The sequence below is a fragment of the Lutjanus erythropterus genome, chromosome 10 (assembly GCF_056507025.1).
Source record: "Lutjanus erythropterus isolate fLutEry1 chromosome 10, fLutEry1.hap2, whole genome shotgun sequence".
Classification (NCBI taxonomy): domain Eukaryota; kingdom Metazoa; phylum Chordata; class Actinopteri; order Lutjaniformes; family Lutjanidae; genus Lutjanus; species Lutjanus erythropterus.
Window position 1 is genome coordinate 25,909,905 of NC_139326.1, and position 17,907 is coordinate 25,927,811.

The window sequence follows — 17,907 nt, forward strand, 5'->3', positions numbered from 1 at the left end:
GTAATTTTACCTGAGAGATACTGTCAAAGGTTCTTGGTGTTGGCGAGGTCTCGCCAGGATACCATCAAATTGATGATGTGAAATTGTAACTTGATGACTCATATTAAATATGAATGGAATTTGACTTCAAAAGATGACAACTTTGTTTGATTCTCCTAACTCCTCTTTGAAGACTTACATGAACCCAGATCTTTGTACTACCCCACTTGTAACCTTTCTTATTTCTTCTGAGTATGTGTCTTGTGTTTTTCCTCAGGTATGCTGCACCCCTCTGGAAGGCCAGACCTTCTTCTCCAAGAAAGACAAACCTCTTTGCAAAAAACATGCTCACACACTGAAGATATGAATCTTGGACTTATCTCACAGTTTTATAGCCATACATTTTCTCTTGGTTGGTGGGGTGGAAAAGTCTCTTGATAGTTCATGCAACAATAAAACTCAAGCAATACTCACAAGCATAGTGGTGACTCTTACAGGGCAGGATAAGGGAAATGCGCTGCTATGTATGCAGAAGTGACTTATTCTTGATCCAAAACCCATTGTAAAACACAATATACTGTTAACATGTGGTTTCTACTATAAGCAGCATTCAGTTTTTTAAACAGTTCACACTAAACTACACACTGAAAGAAGCAGTTTCAGTTGATTTCCATCTGGATTTTATTTGCTCGTGTATCCAGAAGTAGAATGGCTTTGCTGACAAATTATATCACCAATGTCAGATCCCAGATTTTGTGATTCTAGTCTTTATTTCTTAATCCAGAGTTCAATCTTGAGTTTCTCAGAAGCACATATCACTTCTAACTGACAGTACCAAAAATGTACCAATCACATATGATTACAGAGAGAGGAGGATATTAAGCAACTATTTTCTGAGCATCTCTAAAGTGTTTATTTTGTTAGTTTTCATGTTTGTGTAGCTGTAATCAAATGTAACAATCTAAGAAGCTATTTAGACAAGTTCAAGAGAATATTATCCATCCAGTTTCCTCTGGCAAACTTTGTTGAGTGTTGTTTGAATATCAGATTCTGCATCAAAGATCAAATCTCTTGTGCTGGTTGTTTTATTACAGGTGAGCTGAATGTCTGCGGGGATGATGAAAGCTTTGATCATTGCTTCAAACTTTTTTCTGTATATTTTAAATGAATTCTATGTATTTTATCTTGTATTTGCCATGTGCGACTGGTAACGTTGGCAAAAATGTTACCACCTTCAACACAAAAGGTCACATTTAGTTATTTGACGACCTATGACAGAAAGAGAGACAAAGAGAAAGAGAAGTGGGGTTGATTTTATGGAGGACAGAATTGGCCTATATAAATAAATAAATATACTTACAAAATAAATAAATGTATAACAAAGTATGAAGCCCTCATTATGCATATTTCTGTATTACTCATTACTATGACAGACTGTCCTGACGTTTACATAACATGGGCAGATATGTTTTCTATACTAAGTGGCATATAGTTTCATAAATCATATCTACATTTGTATTCACTTTACCTCATGTTATTATATATTTTTATTTCATATTTGCTAATAATAGCATTGATTTCTGGTTGATTCAGTCCTCCATAAGCTTCATAAAAGGGAGTAGCGCTTTCTGGCCTGGCCTGCAGGAAAATAAGGTCAAACATGGATATTATAATCCTGTATATTTTATTTTGTTTATAGAGGGGATAAATGTCTTATCCGATAGTATGTATTTAACTGTTTTAGTAACTGGGTTTTTGCCTTTAGGGACAGGTGCAGGGAGTGGAAGGAGGGTAGTTTCTTCTTTGTTTTTAGTATTTCACTTCATTGTCCACCAACCATCCAAACATGTTGATTTGGTGGTATTTGCTTTTACTTTTATCAGTACAAATGGCAACAAAGCTCTTTTATATTGATAATGTTACATAATTATCACAAATGACAGATTTTTTTATTGTATGGGACAAAAGGGATGAGTATGGTGTGCAGTGGTAAACAAACATGTTTTTAAAAAATGCTCAGTTCTTGCCTACAAAAACTGTAATTGGAACTATTAACACTGATGAGTTGCCTAATAAATGATGTGCTTTTAAACTCCCAGGAGAAATATCCTGTTTCTTTATGTTTGCTTCTTTTCTGTCAGTGTAATACAATCTAGCCACACTAAACTTCCTGTATTATTGCTTCAGAAGCCACATGGCAGTTCAGAAAAGTCTGAAATAAGCAGTGTGAAATGCAGATTTCACCGCATGTCTCCACCATGCTGAGAAAGGTCAAAGGAGACACATACAGACAGAAACAGAGATGTACGAGATGAAAACATGCTAGGATGGAGACGTGAGTGACGCCATGGCAGCAAGAATGAGTGAAAACCATGATGTGGCTATTTGGGGCAAAGATTTTCTCTTTTCATCAGTGAGACAACAACACACATCATCTTCCATAAAGCAGCAGTCGCTCGCATTAAACTACACACAAGAGAAACAGGCGAGCATGCTGTAACTGTGCAGTACACAAAAGCACTGAGGTTATTGAAATATTTTTTTTATTAAAGACAAAATTAACACATAGACCCGCCCACCACACACACCAACATCAACCCCTACACATTAATGCGGATCGGTCCAATTATTAAAATAGAGCAGAAAAGGTTGGCAGATCTTATGAAACCTTCTGTTTGATCCAAAAGTAGAATGCTTCAGCTTTTTAAGTCCAAGGTGTGCCATTACACTCTGCAGCCAGCATTTATTATGAGCTGGTGATAGTCTATAGTTGAAGAAAATCAGTGTGTGTAGTTTAGTTCATCAACACAATAAAAGGTGGTAGTTAACTTATCTCATTTGGAGCTGGTGGTGGTAGTTCAACACAGTCTAACTGTAATTTGTCAAATAGTCATGACATTTAATCTCTTAGATTCATGTCGATGGACACAAATTTTCCTTCTCTTTTATGAGACTCAGCACAGCTTTCAAAGAAATGTATTAGCCACTGGTGTTCTCATTCTGTGGTCAAGTAAGCAAAAATGAATATGCAATGTCTGGTTACACTTTAAAGAAAATGCTGATAAACATTGTAGACAACAAACTATTTGGTTAGCTTTAGGAAATGGTCACAGTTGGGGTTAAATGATGTACTTCTTTAAAACAATCAGCAGAGACTATTTGTCTCACAGAGAACTGAACTCAATCTCCTTTTTAGGCCCACCCATCATCCGGCCCTCCTCCCACTGTGGATGTTTGTCCTCATTACTGACTTTCATGAAAAAAAATGGACAATTCATGTTCATGTAGGCCCACACAAATTTATTGATGACGTTTTGCAACTGTTTCATGAACTGCTGCGACTCTGGGCCGGCCATTGCTCATTTAAAGGGATAGTTCGGATTATCTGAAGTGGGGTTGTATGAAGGTAGACAGTAGATGCCAGTCTGCCAGCATCTATACACTACTCATCAGTAAGTACCTTATACACTCCCTTCAAATAATCTGAAATATGCATTTAATAAAGTTCCACGATGTTAAGATTTACGTGATGTTCCTTTCACAGAATGCTCACATGAAAGTGGAAAGTCAGGAAATATGCTTGTATTCCCAATTTTCCACATACTTTAATTTTGGTTAGACACTTCGAGTAGACGCCAAAGATCCACTCAGTCTAATACAGTCAAAGAAACAATAATGCGTCAAACATGGTCCAGTGACTGACTGTGCATGGCTTTTAAACTGACTTCCAGGTGAATTTATTATTATTATTATAGACAAAGAATGTCTAGTTGTTCATTATTTATCAGACACATAGTAGAAGAGTGGCTTGTGGACATTTAGAGCCCGACTTCACTTATGCGCTCGTTTCTCCGTGGCATTAATCACCCCTCATACAGCTGAGTGAGTTTTAGAGGAGCAGAGAGGTTTTCATGTGTGAGACCAATGTGTGACCCTGCGTGTGTATGTGTGTGTGTGTGTGTGTGTGTGTGAGTTAGGAGAGAGAGCGAGACAGAGAGTAGGAGGGAGAAAAGCTGCAACTCTCGGCTCCGAAACACACCGACTCGCATCTGTGCCGCTGGAGTACCGACTGCTACAACTTCTGTCCATCGAAACGAGAAAAACCACCAAGTATCCAGAGGTGAGTCAAGTTAAAGTGGAGGCGGACGAGACTCACAAACAGTTTGTGCGTCGTAGTTCGTCTGTTTTTCCTCTCATGTGTCTGCAGTCACCTCGGGCAGTGTGACAGGCATGTTGCTCTTTTTGTTTGCTCGGTGTTGACACTGTGCTGCTGCACGTGTACTTCACTTGTTTGTTGGAGATTGCGCTGATGTAGCGCATTGTGGGATGTAACTGCACTAAAGTTTAAGTGACAGGAGCTTCTGTTAGGTAGTTTGCCCAAAGACAGAAGTGGAAAGTACCTTTACTCCCTGTTAACGTACGTACAGTTTTGAGGTACTATTATACCGTAATTTATGCTACTTTATACTTCTACTCTACTACATTTCAGAGGGAAATATTGTTATATTTACTCTAATACATTTATTTAACCACTGTAGTTACTTTATGTTAGGTACAAAAACTAAATAAACAAACCTGTGTATAGAAATGAATGTCTTTTAGAGCTGCATTGATAAGTTGTCTACCTACTACCAATTGGCAACTAATTTGATAACCCATCAATAAATGTCCAATTTCTGATTTCAGCTTTTCACACGTGAATAAACTGAATATTTTTGGGTTGTGGACAAAACAGGACATTTGAGCATGTCATCTTTGGCTTTGGGAAACACTGATTGACATTTCTTACCTTTGTCTAACATTTTATACACCAAAAACAACAGCGATTTGTCAGATTAATATAAAATGAAAGTAATCATTAGTTGCGGCCCTGTTGTCTTGTGTGCAAAAAAAAAAAAAAATCCTCAGGGGCCTTGAAGGCTGCATAATTTAACACTATGACAGGACCATTTTGCATAATGAGTACCTTTTACTTTTTATACTTTAAGTAGGTTTTTCTAGCAGGACTGATACTTTTAATCAAGTAGAATGTTGAATGCAGGACTTTACTTTAATCAAGTACTTCTTCCACCACTGCCTACAGCTTTAATATCATCAGTGTTTACATTATTCATACCTTACGTTATTATTTGTTTACTTTGTGGGGACCCAGGTCATCTTTGTGTGAGTGTGTCTGAAAATGTGTGTATGTTTAGGGTACCAGAAAATAAAGTCTCTTACCCATACTTAGTATTGACAATAATAATATTAATCTTAAAATATTTCTTTAGGAAAATACTTGGACAAACAGCAGCAGTAACAGCAGAAATAAATATAAAAATAAACACTGAAGTTTTTGAAATGAAGCACCTACATAATATCATCACCAGTTCACATTGATGAGGGAAAAAAAGTAGATATTACACATAATGAGTGACATCATCAGCTGGATGTTTTACTCAATTACAGATGTGAGAAGACAGACATTACAAATGTCCATAACTGATGTCATCTAGACAACTTTAATTTCTACAGCTTTCAATTTAGACGCAGCTGTTTTGCATTAGCAGTTTTTTGGAAACCTAAGTCTAACTCTCAGATTATTTTCTTCCAGTTTAAATGTTTTTTTAAGGAATTCTTGGATAATATTAAGACTGACTCCTCCTTTAACTTATAATCCTATATTTTCAGCAGTCACTTGAATCAGCTACTGTCAAAAAAAAGTTGAAAACCTTCTGTGTCTGGATTCTTTGTGTTTGTGAGAAAGGGTCCACATAGTAGCAGTGACCTACCTTTAATTTTTGAGACTTGGTACAGTGAGCCCCTTGAAGAAGGGGCTCAGGAAGAAAAAAATGAAAATGAACCTCAACACAGCCTCCAGCACTGAATAACCTACAGCCCAGAATTCCCCATACACCCCACTTATACACACACACACACACACACACACACACACACACACACACACACACACACACACACACACACAGGCATGCACACAGTATTCAACTCTCCCTCCAGTCCAGTAACCAGGTCCAGGTGTTTGTCGGTGTGGGTTATGACAGGAGTATATCTGTATGTGTGCACATGAGCATGCATGTGTAAATATATATCCAGATGGCATAATACTGTGGCTCCAATTCTTACCTCACCTCATCTGAGGGGTCCGGAGGCAGTAACACCAGGGACCCATGCAGGAAAACACTCAGCAAATATGAATGAGAGAAGCAGAGGTCCAGATGTGTGTGTGTGTGGACTGTTTTTCCTTGTTTGTCAATCTAGTGAGTGAATGCAGTTGTTGGGGCTTCAATCTTATTTAGGTCAGGAACGCATCACGCAGATCTGAGCAACAGCCACATTCTCAATTGGCTGTGTAATTGAGTTTCACATCGCGGCTGTAAACAGAACACTCCCATCGTTTTCCTCTCTTTTTGTGTGTGGGTGTCTGAGAGAGAGCGGTTTAGACACTTAGCAGTTTCAGACATCTCGTGATGCGAGACAAGGTGTCTGATACTGCAAATTCAGATCACATTGCTGGAGCGTAATCTGCATGCCGAGAATAGCAAATTTCCAAAAATCAAACTCAATTTCTCTCAGTCTGGAGGAAAGATGAGTGGAGCGCAAAGAGGGTAAGACAGAGGCTATAGTCATAGGGGACATGCGCAATGGACCAATGGAACAATAATCAGTCTGAATCAAATGTCATTTGAAGCCTGACTGATTTTCTTGGAGTAAGATCGAGGTCAAAATGAAAAAAAAAAAAGTTGAGGTGGGGTGTCACTTTAAAAATTATTACTATTATTTTTTTAATTCTTTAAAATGATGCTTAAACCAATAGACTACTTCATTTGATACCCCTTTCTTTCTACTGCATTTGATGCCCATCATGTGAATCGAAGCGTTCCTGACACAGTTCATTCATTTTGAACAGACATCACAGGCGTGTAGGTTAGTCATATTTTCAAATGTTTTGGTGGCATCTCTGCACGCTGACCACCTGCCACCTCCTGCAAACAGACCTCACTCAAATTCACACCTAAATGAGAACAATAATTTCAAGTATTAAGCACTGTCCAGTCCAAGGACTACAACTATACCTAACTAACTCAAGTGGATGGTGGACTACCAATATCCAGCCTAAGATAATATGCCCACATTTCTAGAAAATCTTTGGATATATTTCTTTATACACATGGACGCCTCAGTTTTATTTAATTCCTCCTTAAAAATCTGTGTGACTCTCAGTTTGCAGAAGAAGTTCTAATGGATGTAACAGTTTGACACAATGATGATTAGCGATGGCAGTTCATGACTTTTTCAAGTGAGAACAAAGGCTAGAAATATTATAAGTTTGTAAGATTTTCAGAAATGTGTCATGTTCTTAATCTGATAGTGTGATGGCTGCATGCCAAATCCCACCGCCTCTCACGCTTCTCCACTTATAGGGGAACTTTACTTTGAAAAATGTAAATACCTCAAGCACTTGAATCCGATTACGGCCGCCACATTATTTCTGCGCAGGTAAACGTATCTAAAGAACTGAGAAAGACATCAGGACAAAGATTATAAAGAGAGTAAAAACAATTGTTCATGTGAACCCGAGAACAGTTTCCAGTGTTGTGTTTCTCTAATATCCAATTTCCTCAACTTAAAGACAGAGTTGATAACAATCAAAAAGAGATAAGAGCTGAGAGCCTGAGGCCTTCATCCCATAGATCTAACTCTTTCTTAATTACACTGTCATTGTGATTTATAGAAACGTTTCCAGCACATTCTGAAAAACACTGTGTTTTAGAAAGGTTTCCACAAGCCGTGAAAATTCTTAAAAGCTTAAAGAGCTGAAACAATAATGTTTGTTTTTTTTAATGTCCGCTGACTATGGCATTGTGTGAGGTTAAACTGAATCACATTTATCAGCATGCCTCAGATCTCTGGCTCTGTCCTGCTGAAGAAATGGAGCAACAAACAGGAAAACGTATCGCTCACCTTTATTCTGTGTCGCAGGTTCGAGTGCCGCTCGCGTCTCCTGCAGCTATAACCCTTAGCCCTTTGTAAAAATGATCCAGCTACAAAAAGTGACTAAACAAGTCCAAATGTAGACTTAGACCACTTTCTAACCTCAATTAGAACCTAACTAATCTATGCTAAGCTATGGCCAATTACTCTCCTTTAAGACTTCCTGCTGCTACTTCACAATAAAACCTTTGCTAGAGGACATTTTCTGTCTAAGTGCTGAACTTCTGTTAACAGCATGTTCTTTTTCTGGCTTCCTTCTCCACAGTGCTTTAATCCCATTATGGTTGAGGTCAGGTAGTTTTCTTAATTGTTAAAATTGCTTTTAGGCAGAAAACACTTTTGGTTTAGACATGCGGTTTAGTATTTAGGTGCATTTTCAGACAATTTGTGTTGATTTCTGACACATTTGGTTGAAATGTAGGTAGCCTGAGGCCCAAGAAAGAATATATGGCAGCTAATGATAGAAGTGCAATGGATTGGTGTAGTTATTGAGATTATGCTGTTGGATTGTGGTGGCTGTGGATGATTGTTGGTTGTTCAGTATTTCAGTATTTACCACACTGTATACCTTGATAAACCTTCTGTTTTATCTGGAACAGTTGTGGCAGGGAACCACCTTAGCAATAGTGCAATCACACTGCTAGATAAGTTTATTTTAAAATAACTGCAACTGAACAATTATGGCATAATTTCAGTTTTTATAATCCATCTGATACTGTTCAATTTCACAGGTCACTGTTTACTTTGCTGGCTGCCAGGGTGAGGGTCAGGGTTCAGCTCATATTTTGTAACTTGAAAACGTTTCCATTTTGGATATGACTTGTACAACGGTACGCCAGCATAACAATTAGGTGAGTCAGTTTTATTTAGAGATGCACCAGTTGCGATTTTCTTTGCCAATTCCGAATAACTGTAATTGACAGCATACTAAACATTTTTCTAACTTGTAAAATCAAATCATGTATCCATTCTAAACCCATGACTATTAAGTAACTTTTACATTTTCTCCAAAAGTGCTGCAGGTTATTGGACAGAGATTTTTTGGAACAAATTCCAGCTGAAAATGAATTGCATTATATCCCACTTTATTGAACATGTTTAACTTTCCTGAAAGAGAACAGGTACAACAGATCTATATAACAACACACCTGATGTCATTTATTTACATCGGATGTTTCCACTACCATTAAACCATTACAGGACCTTGAACATTTTCATTGTTGTTGCGCCACAGCTTATTTTGGCTTTACAAGTACTACATATTGTGAGCTTTGTGACTTTGTCTCTCACAGTGAAGAGCTCTACACTGATGACATGCTAGCATGTGTGACATTACTGTCTGTGCCGCTGTGTGCAGGGCATGAACCATCGTGCGTCACATGCATGTAAATTTGATTGAGACAGATTCTTGGTTATCTCAGATATCTGACACTGATCAACCAGTCACAGTTAATGGCCGATCAAACCTGAAAACTGGATGATTCTGGTCACTGGCCATTTGATTGGTGCATCTTTAGTTTTATTGTATGACATGTTGGACGCTCACTGTTAATCACAGGAAAAAATAGCCCAGTTTGGACAAAAAACAACAATGTTGAGGCCGTCAGTGTGTCTGGCACATGGTGTCTCTGGCTCTCACATCAGACAGCAGAAGTCCTGTTGGATTTGTTGAGATTTATGGAGGGTAGATGTAGACAGTTGAATTCCTATTTTTTTTCACTCACATTTTCCCTGAGGTGATAGCATTCCTCCTAATCTCTCAGTGCTGTGAGGTACACAGCGTTTGACTTTATCTTGACAAAAGGCTCATTCAACTGTCAGAGGCTCAACAAACTCGAGCAAGTGTCCTCTTTTAAATATGAACACTTTCCAATTTATGCTTTATATGAACACTGTCACTTAAAACATATTGCTCTAAAAGTTTATCCTTAGATTTTAAGTGGCATTAAGTAGACCTAGTGTATGCCTCGTGCAGTCAATGCAATTTTAAAAATGTGACTGAGGAAGCAGAATTAGTGTGCATGCATGTGTGTGGGAGATCTTTGTCTTCACACACATGGATCTCATCGGGTCTTCCTTTGTTGTCCTCCAACGCTGGGATGATTTAAAAATTTGACCCTTTGCTTTTTAGATGGAAACGGTGATCTATTGCCTTGTGCTGCTTTTGATATGTTCAAAGTGTGCACTGACACATGCACACACACGGCGCTCAAACACATTCTTAGTGCACATCACAAACTCATACTCTATGTTATTAGATCTGCTTATTTACTTAGAAACATATAGAATGAAACATCATAAATTAAATGAATACAAGCAATAAACAGAGTGCAGTATTTTTTGACTGTTTAGTTTTATCATTTTTCATGTAAAACATTAAGCACCCTTGTCGCCGCTGATGACTTGACCTTTCTGACCTCGCCACCCTCTCTGTCCCTTAATTTTTCAACCATTAAAATAAAACATTTGTTGTTATTTGTACCTCTTACATTTATGTAAATTAGACACAAGAATAATTCGTTATTAACTTGAATGAATAACCAGTGTACAGGTAATTTGTTTAAGTACTCATATAGTTAAAAATAGACTTGTTGGTGCAGGACACAAGCTGCAGAGATGCGATAGGATCTGACAGGAAATTTGCCTACTGGGTTGATGAAGCTGTTGATGAGGAAGACTCTGATAGAAGCAGAGCCAATACACATCAAGGTTTGTCCTGAGGTAGGTGTATGTGTGTGCGTAAGTGAGAGATGAACAAAAGAGACCTCACAGCTGTGTGCAGTTGTAGTTGTGTACATGTGTATGTGTGTGTGTGTGTTTCTAGAGACCAGTAAGATAAAGTTGAGGCTTTTGTGCTTTATAGTGAGAGACAGTGAGCGTGGGTCAGAAGAATGTGCTTGTGTGTGATAGTGTTAGTTTGTGTATGCGCGTATACTGTATGATGCATTTACATTCATGTCTGTGCTTATCAGTCTTATCTTTACAGAACCAGATCATGCGGCCGCATAGTCTCATTATCCTAATCTTCAGCTCCATTACTCCCCTGCTCCCCCTCAGGGTGGACGTTTAAACACATCATACAACCTCTCCTGATCTCATGATGGAGTTATTCTGTCCCGGTGCTCTATAATTCACACAGGACACACAGTTCAGCCACTCCTCCCCCGGTGTTCCCCTTTTTCTTTCCTTTGAATGACGTGACAAAGAGTTGGCATCTGCACCTTTAGAGACAAGACTTGAAATGTTCCAGCCCCCTGACAGCTCCACGACCCAGAGGGAGATCATAGTAATCAGCAAATTACTATGACGAACTTCGTGGGTAAAGTAAAGGTGCTGGCCGTAACATAGCGCTGAGAGAGGAGCGGCATTGGTTGATGGTATAAAACATGTTTAAATTATGATTTATTAGCCCGACTAATAGCCCACAGAATCAGTTTAGGCCTGTGTCCCACTGGGCGGATGTTACTACCAGCCAGCTTCTGATCTCATGACTTGGCTCTTTTTTTCTTACTTCTCTCTAATTCACACAGGTCTCACAGCTCAGCCACTCCTTTAGTTTCTTTTCTCTTTGGTTTTTTTTTTGCCCTCTGCACCTTCAATGTTTGAGCAAAGTACTTGAATTGTTTGCATCTGTCAGGTTCTCTGATCTTTCATTGCTTTTTGTTGTCTAATCATTCTGTTATATATTAGAATGTACATTTTTAAAGACAAAATAAAAACCAGCGTATTGTTGATAAGAGTAGCCCTGATCACAAACACAAACCGGTTGAGCCCTGAGGATGCTTTAGCTCGCGTACGGTTTTGCTTTGAACTGCGAGGCTGTTCTTTATTTGGTCGACCACAACTCTGTCTTCTTGTGTTTGGTTTGGCTCATTCCTAACTGAAGTAATCACCGGGCCTGTAGTTCACTCAAAGGAAAAAAAAAAAAAAGAAGGAGAATGATGGAGTGATGAGTGGGGGACTAAAGAAAAAGAGAGGAAAAGATAACCATCTGGATCCACTTTGGGGCAATTTCATCCCTCTTGCCCTCCAAACCTGAGACCCCCAATTTTCATGGTGCCTCCTTTGAGGTGCCACTCCATCAGCGGGGGAGAAATATTTGCCTACGAGCGAGTGTCATTGCTGAATATCAGGAAGTGCCTTCACCTCTTGGTCTAGACATCCCCTCACTGCTTTAAACTTTGTAGAATTGGTGGTCTGGATATCAATTTCATTGTTAGTTTTAATAAAATATGGAAAGAGTCATTCTTGATTCACAGCAGCATTAAGTATCAGTCTTCTCAATGCGCGCAGAGAGAGACGGGCAGAGAAACGACTTCAAGTTGTGGTCTTGCCAGTCATTCATTTTCTGAGAGTGTCTGAGAGGTTAAAGGTCAAACTGAGTGATGGAAAAACCTGACTTCTTGTTTTAAAAGATGGGCTGTGTAAAACACATGAGCAGCAGCAAAACAAAATATCTGACCACCTGTACGCACACGGGTGCTTTTATTATCTCCACCAGGTGTAAGCTGGGGAGATCATGCAATAGATTGTGTGTATGTCCGTGTAAGTGTGTGTGCTCTGGTTAATTATTGAAAAACATTGAACAACCTAGTTAATTGACTGCTGTGTTTTATACCACATGCTAATTTCTCACTCCTCTTAACCAGCTGGTAAGGTCTGCGAGTCATCAACAACTGCTTGGCTTAAAACAAGGCTTACCTGCGAGGGGTCACAATTTCAATATTAAATCAAAAATCGATTGAAATAACCATTCCATTTCAATAATCAAATCGAAAAGGCAGAATTGATAAAGCTTCCCATATTTTTCTACCTCTTCATCCCCACCTAGCTGCAGTGTCCAGCTGTTATATCACACTTGATCACATAGACACTTTTTTTTGTAAAGTAGAATTTGAACATGTAAATGACAGTTGTCAGGACATAGAACCTATGATAGTTTGTGGATCTTTACAAAACAAGATTCTATAGTAACAATGGCATAACTGTCAGTACAAAATAAAAAAAAAGTTAAATAGAAAAAATGATTTGAATTGAATTGAGACCTTACAATCATTAGTCAAGTGGAACTGTGGATTGGGAGAATCTTTCTCTCATTTTTGTTAGCTTTGCTGCCATTTCCATCAAGTGTCTACATGGTTACCATATTGGAGCTTTCGAAGTGTGAAAAGAAATGAAAGACTCAGACTTCACCACAAAATGAACTGTAACTTATTTAACTATGACTTGATTTTCATGAAACTTTGTTTGTCATAAACCTGAAAAACTGAACATGATAGTGGTTACTTGTTGGAATTAAATTCAGTTAGAGGGGGTGATTTAATCAGCTCTCTGGCAAAACATTAACCTTCAGGAATAGCCACAACTTCCACTGGGACATACAGGCTCCAACCTGTGAACAGGCAACATCAAGTGAAAATAATCTGCAAATCTGCATAATCTGTGACATTTTCCTAAAAAGTCAATGTGTAGACTCATATTACATTAGCGCTTGAGTGTGGTGTGTGTGTGGTGGAGGGTGTATCTGCAGACACCCTGACCTGTTCCCATATTTACTCATGTTTTCTAATGTTTTTTGCTGTGCTTGGGATATTTAACTAACCCAGAACGTGGGTATTTGACGTCCTGATGTGTTTTCGAACAGCTTGGACAAATCCCACTGACCCTACTTGAAAGTTTAGAGTTAGGTGAACTTGTATATCATTATACCGTTATTAGTTTCTTAAAGAGAACCGAGACTATATACAAAAACACCTGCAAATCTCCACTGGTTTTGCTGGCATTGCAGTAGGTGCTTCATCTGTTGCCTGGTAGAGAAATGCACCCTACTGAGTGCACTCTTCTAGTTTTGACCAAGCTTTTGTGTTCAGGCATCGAGTGTGAAGGTGTAAATGAGGTAAACAGCCGTATAAAGAAGGTAGTGACTCACTGGCAGACTGGCAGAGGCAGACGGCCAGGACAAAATGTTATGAAGTGGAAAAAGAAATTGTAACTATTCAAGGAGTTCAAGGTATTATCTGCACCTCTCTGTGGTAAGTAGCTTCCTTGTCTTGTTATCTGCCTGTCTCGCTCTCTTTCACCTACATTGTCTGACTCGTCCTATAGTCACCCACAGGCGTGCATTTTTGTCTGGATTGATGAATGGCTTTCTTTGATTTGTGCAGATGTGTGACAAAGGATGGAGTATAATGTGTGTAATCAGACTTGGATACCACTGGTTGTCATCTGTTTCCTTGTCCGTCTGTCTCTGTCTTTCTAAAAGCCCTCCATCTGTTGCTGCAGATCCACTGATTTGTGTCACATCATTGATATCCTGATGGGTGATGTTGTGTCCACATCATCCAGGCAGACACCACCTCCTCATGAGACATACATTTATGATGGGCTTGTCAATGTGTTCTCCAAAGTCATTATTCCAGAGTAATTAAATCCGACTGATGCCTAATGAAATTTTGCCCCTGAGATAGTGAATCTGATGCATGTGAAATCAAATCTCGAGGGGGTCTGTTTCTTCACTTACACATCCGGTGGATTTATAGAAATCCATCTCATAAGGCAATTACGATATGAAGCAGGCCTCTGGGAGTCTTTGTGTTGCGTCCTCCTGTGCAACATTGTAAAGCTTATTGAATTAGTTTATTGATAGATGCAGCCAGAGGGGAATCTTTTGATCACTGACATCTGCAGGTGAGATGAACATGAACAGCATATTTATGATCTGGTCTGATGTATAGTTTCTTTAGTCCGGTGATAAGGAGGAGGGCTGCTGTCTGCAGATTTTATTGGGTCATATGAAAAAAAAAGGCAGTACACCAGATCAGCTCTGCCAGATGAGAGGGACAGAGAGATCCAAAATGGGAACGAAATTTGGAGTAACAGAGTCCAAGAGAGACCAGATGTCCCTAACAGGGCCCTGTTGGCTCTCAGCTGAACACCATCAAGCAGATGACTGCATATTAGACCACCATCACACACACAGATTGGAAACATTGACACCACATTATGACCTGGTGCAGGAAGCATCACTCATCAAGAGGTCATGGAGTTCTTCCTTGAAAATGCAATCTGCTTATTTATTAATATTATTAATAATCAGGGGGTGCAAATGTCTTAAAACGACAATTTAATTCTATTCTGATTCGGAGGGCGATTATGAAATGAATATCAATGTGTCTCGATGTATCCAATTTTTTTATTTCTATATATGATTTATTTTTTTATTTTATTTTTATTTTTTCACTGTATAACTACATTGCATACTTGTAGTTGCAGTGTGGTTCTTGTTGAGGTCTCTTTTCCTTCAAATTCATAGAAGTAAACTTCTATAAACTACTTTTTATACACCAGGGTTGCTGGTTGGATTCTAGTAGTAGCCTAGTTTAGAACATACACATAATATATGTACATATCTGCATCTGTTTCGTTGACCCTTCCCAACTTCTGTGTCTTTTGGAAGCTCAGTTCTCTTTTCTGTTTCCTGTACTTAGATATGTTATGTGTTGGGCTTGTCTAGCTAGTTAACCTAGACCTACATCAATTGCTAGCTAGATAGATGGCTGGCACTTTGCCTCGTAGCAAAATGCCAGCTAACTGGCTAGCCTATCTGCATGAATCACTAGCTAGTCAGCTGGTGTTATGCTAACATTAGCTAACTTAAAATTTGACTATGTATGCCGCTTTTACAGGTCCCTGAGCTACATCATTTAACCATTTTCAAAATGTATAGCCTAAAAGACGAAAGGAGAAATTTAACCAACAAGCTAAAAGGGGTGGGACTTATGAAGGGTTAATTGCTTCAGCTGTCAGAAACGTGCAGTCTGGTCTTACAAAATTGTTACAAAGTCCAGAATTGGGTTTTAAATTTGTGATTATTGACTTTTCTGCATCAATTAATAATTTTTCAAGCGAAAGTCATGATGCATCTCAGAATAATTCTTTTCCCTACTAAACACTTTTAACTTTTTTTCTTTTTAAAATTGTCCACCTTTCTTTAGACATTAGTGTATGCAACATATTCTCCCAAACACAAACCCACACACGTGCTACGAGCATCTCTGGGTGCACAATCATAATCAAACAGGTGTGCATGTGTGCACGCAAACTTGCACCACATGCTCGGCAGTTTAATATTCAATGTGATATGCTGGGAGCAGTGTTTTTACAAGTCGAAACCCTTGAACCATGTCCACTCAGCTTCCTGCTGCAAAAAAAAAGTCCCCGCGCCCGCCCTGCACTCCTACCTGGCTCCAATGCATTCTGTTATAAGGCATGCAGCTGGCACTTTTCTACTTAGCACACAGTAGCAGATGACACAGGACATGGTAGAATGGGACTGACATAAAGGTTAAGAGCCCAATTCAAACTTAAAATGTTTTATGTAAGTGCCAGGTGGTATGGGCCCTTGCCAGATGAGCCAGAAGGAAAACTCTTATCTTCACCGGGGCAGCTGTGTAGATGTACCAACATGTAAGACAGGCCAGCATTCATAGTGCCATCATTTCTGTAATTGCTTCAAATTAACTTTGTTCTCTTTACAAGCTGTATTACATCTTGTTCTCTCTATCAGGTGACAGGAATACAGTCACTTGATACACTAATAGAAGAAATGTTTGCAGTACAACAGAGCTTCATGTTATTCAGTTCAAGTCTCATCTTAGTTTGTCACATTTTTACAGTCCGCAGTGGTGTCAACAGTCTTTATCTTACTTGATTATCAACACTAGAAATTTGTAACAGTTGTTTTGATAGATGCCAGAGTTTTGTTGTCTTTTGTATTACATTTCTGTTTTCATTTAGGGATGTCACAGTGAGGAAATTTTCTCTCTGGTTAATATACACTGTTGTTACCAATTACGCTGCACATTTTACAAGAAAAGATATAATAATAATATTAATAATTTTATTTATATAGCTCCTTTCAAGCTTAAGCACAGAATGCCACCCATGTTAGAATATTTACAGAACAAGAATTTAAAAAAATCACTGACCCACAAAATCCCACCCCCTTAAATACAGAATCAAAACATTTAAAACAGCATTTAGAGCAGATGAAATTGCAAAGCACATAGAAGCAAAACATTATTAAATCATTAAAACAGTGAAAACAGTAAAACATTAATAATTGTTGGCCATCCTATAGAAGTGAGATTTAAGAAGTCGCTTTAAAGCTGCAGCTGATGGCTGATGACAGTCCTCAGTAATGTCAGAGCACTTACTTTAATCTTGAATGTTAGATTTTTTTGCTCTGCCTCTTACTCTGAAGGAAATCAGCGCTTAGTAAGAAGAGAATTATTCAATTTCGAGTTATCAGGCTGAGCAAACACCCACCACTGACCCCTGTAACTGTAGATGACATCTACAGATGAGTTGTAAAGTAACACTGACCTTAAGTACATAATTTGTGATGTTAGCTCCTTGTCAAGGATAGTTTGGTTTAGGTAAGTTAGCCTTCGTGATTAATGGTGCCAAATGCAGTGCTTCTGGTTGCTCCCAGATGCAGTGTGTCCGTGGCATTATACGATGGGTGCAGTGAGCAAGGCATGTTATCAGTGTGTGTCAGAACACTGTAACACTGTATCGCAGTAAGACTTTCATTACAACATTTGCAAAGGAAAGGTTGTAGTTATCAGGGTGACTGGTCTGTGGTGTCGGGTATTAATGTGAATCGCCAAAAAGCTGCCAGCTAGTTAAGTTCCATCGGCAGCTGACAGACATCAGGAGGTTTGTTTGTGAATAGTGTGTATTTTGTGCGTGTGCCTTCTTAAAGAGAAAAGCCAAATCAAAATGACAGGATTTGTCACGAACACTGTAAAACAAACCGCAGCTTCTCTCGGACCGACGAGGGCAAATAATTCTTTGTTTGCTCTCTAAACCTGGTCCGTATAGCTCTCGTGTTTCAACATGACCGGCTGCAGCAGGCGCAGCGAACGGGGA

General features: G+C 38.8%; 2 protein-coding genes across 2 annotated transcripts in view; both read left to right on the top strand.

The window, feature by feature from the left end:
- Positions 1-1,410, top strand: part of pdlim5a (PDZ and LIM domain 5a) — an 83,376-nt gene extending 81,966 nt beyond the window's left edge. Inside the window, exon 20 of the mRNA XM_084728792.1 lies at positions 257-1,410. Coding sequence (XP_084584918.1) covers positions 257-346 — 90 coding nt within the window. The 3' untranslated portion in view covers positions 347-1,410. The remainder of the gene's footprint in view (positions 1-256) is intronic.
- Positions 1,411-3,951: 2,541 nt separating this feature from the next.
- bmpr1ba (bone morphogenetic protein receptor, type IBa) overlaps positions 3,952-17,907 on the top strand; it is a 95,829-nt gene continuing 81,873 nt past the window's right edge. Inside the window, exon 1 of the mRNA XM_084728794.1 lies at positions 3,952-4,099. The gene's annotated coding sequence lies outside the window, so the exon portion shown is untranslated. The remainder of the gene's footprint in view (positions 4,100-17,907) is intronic.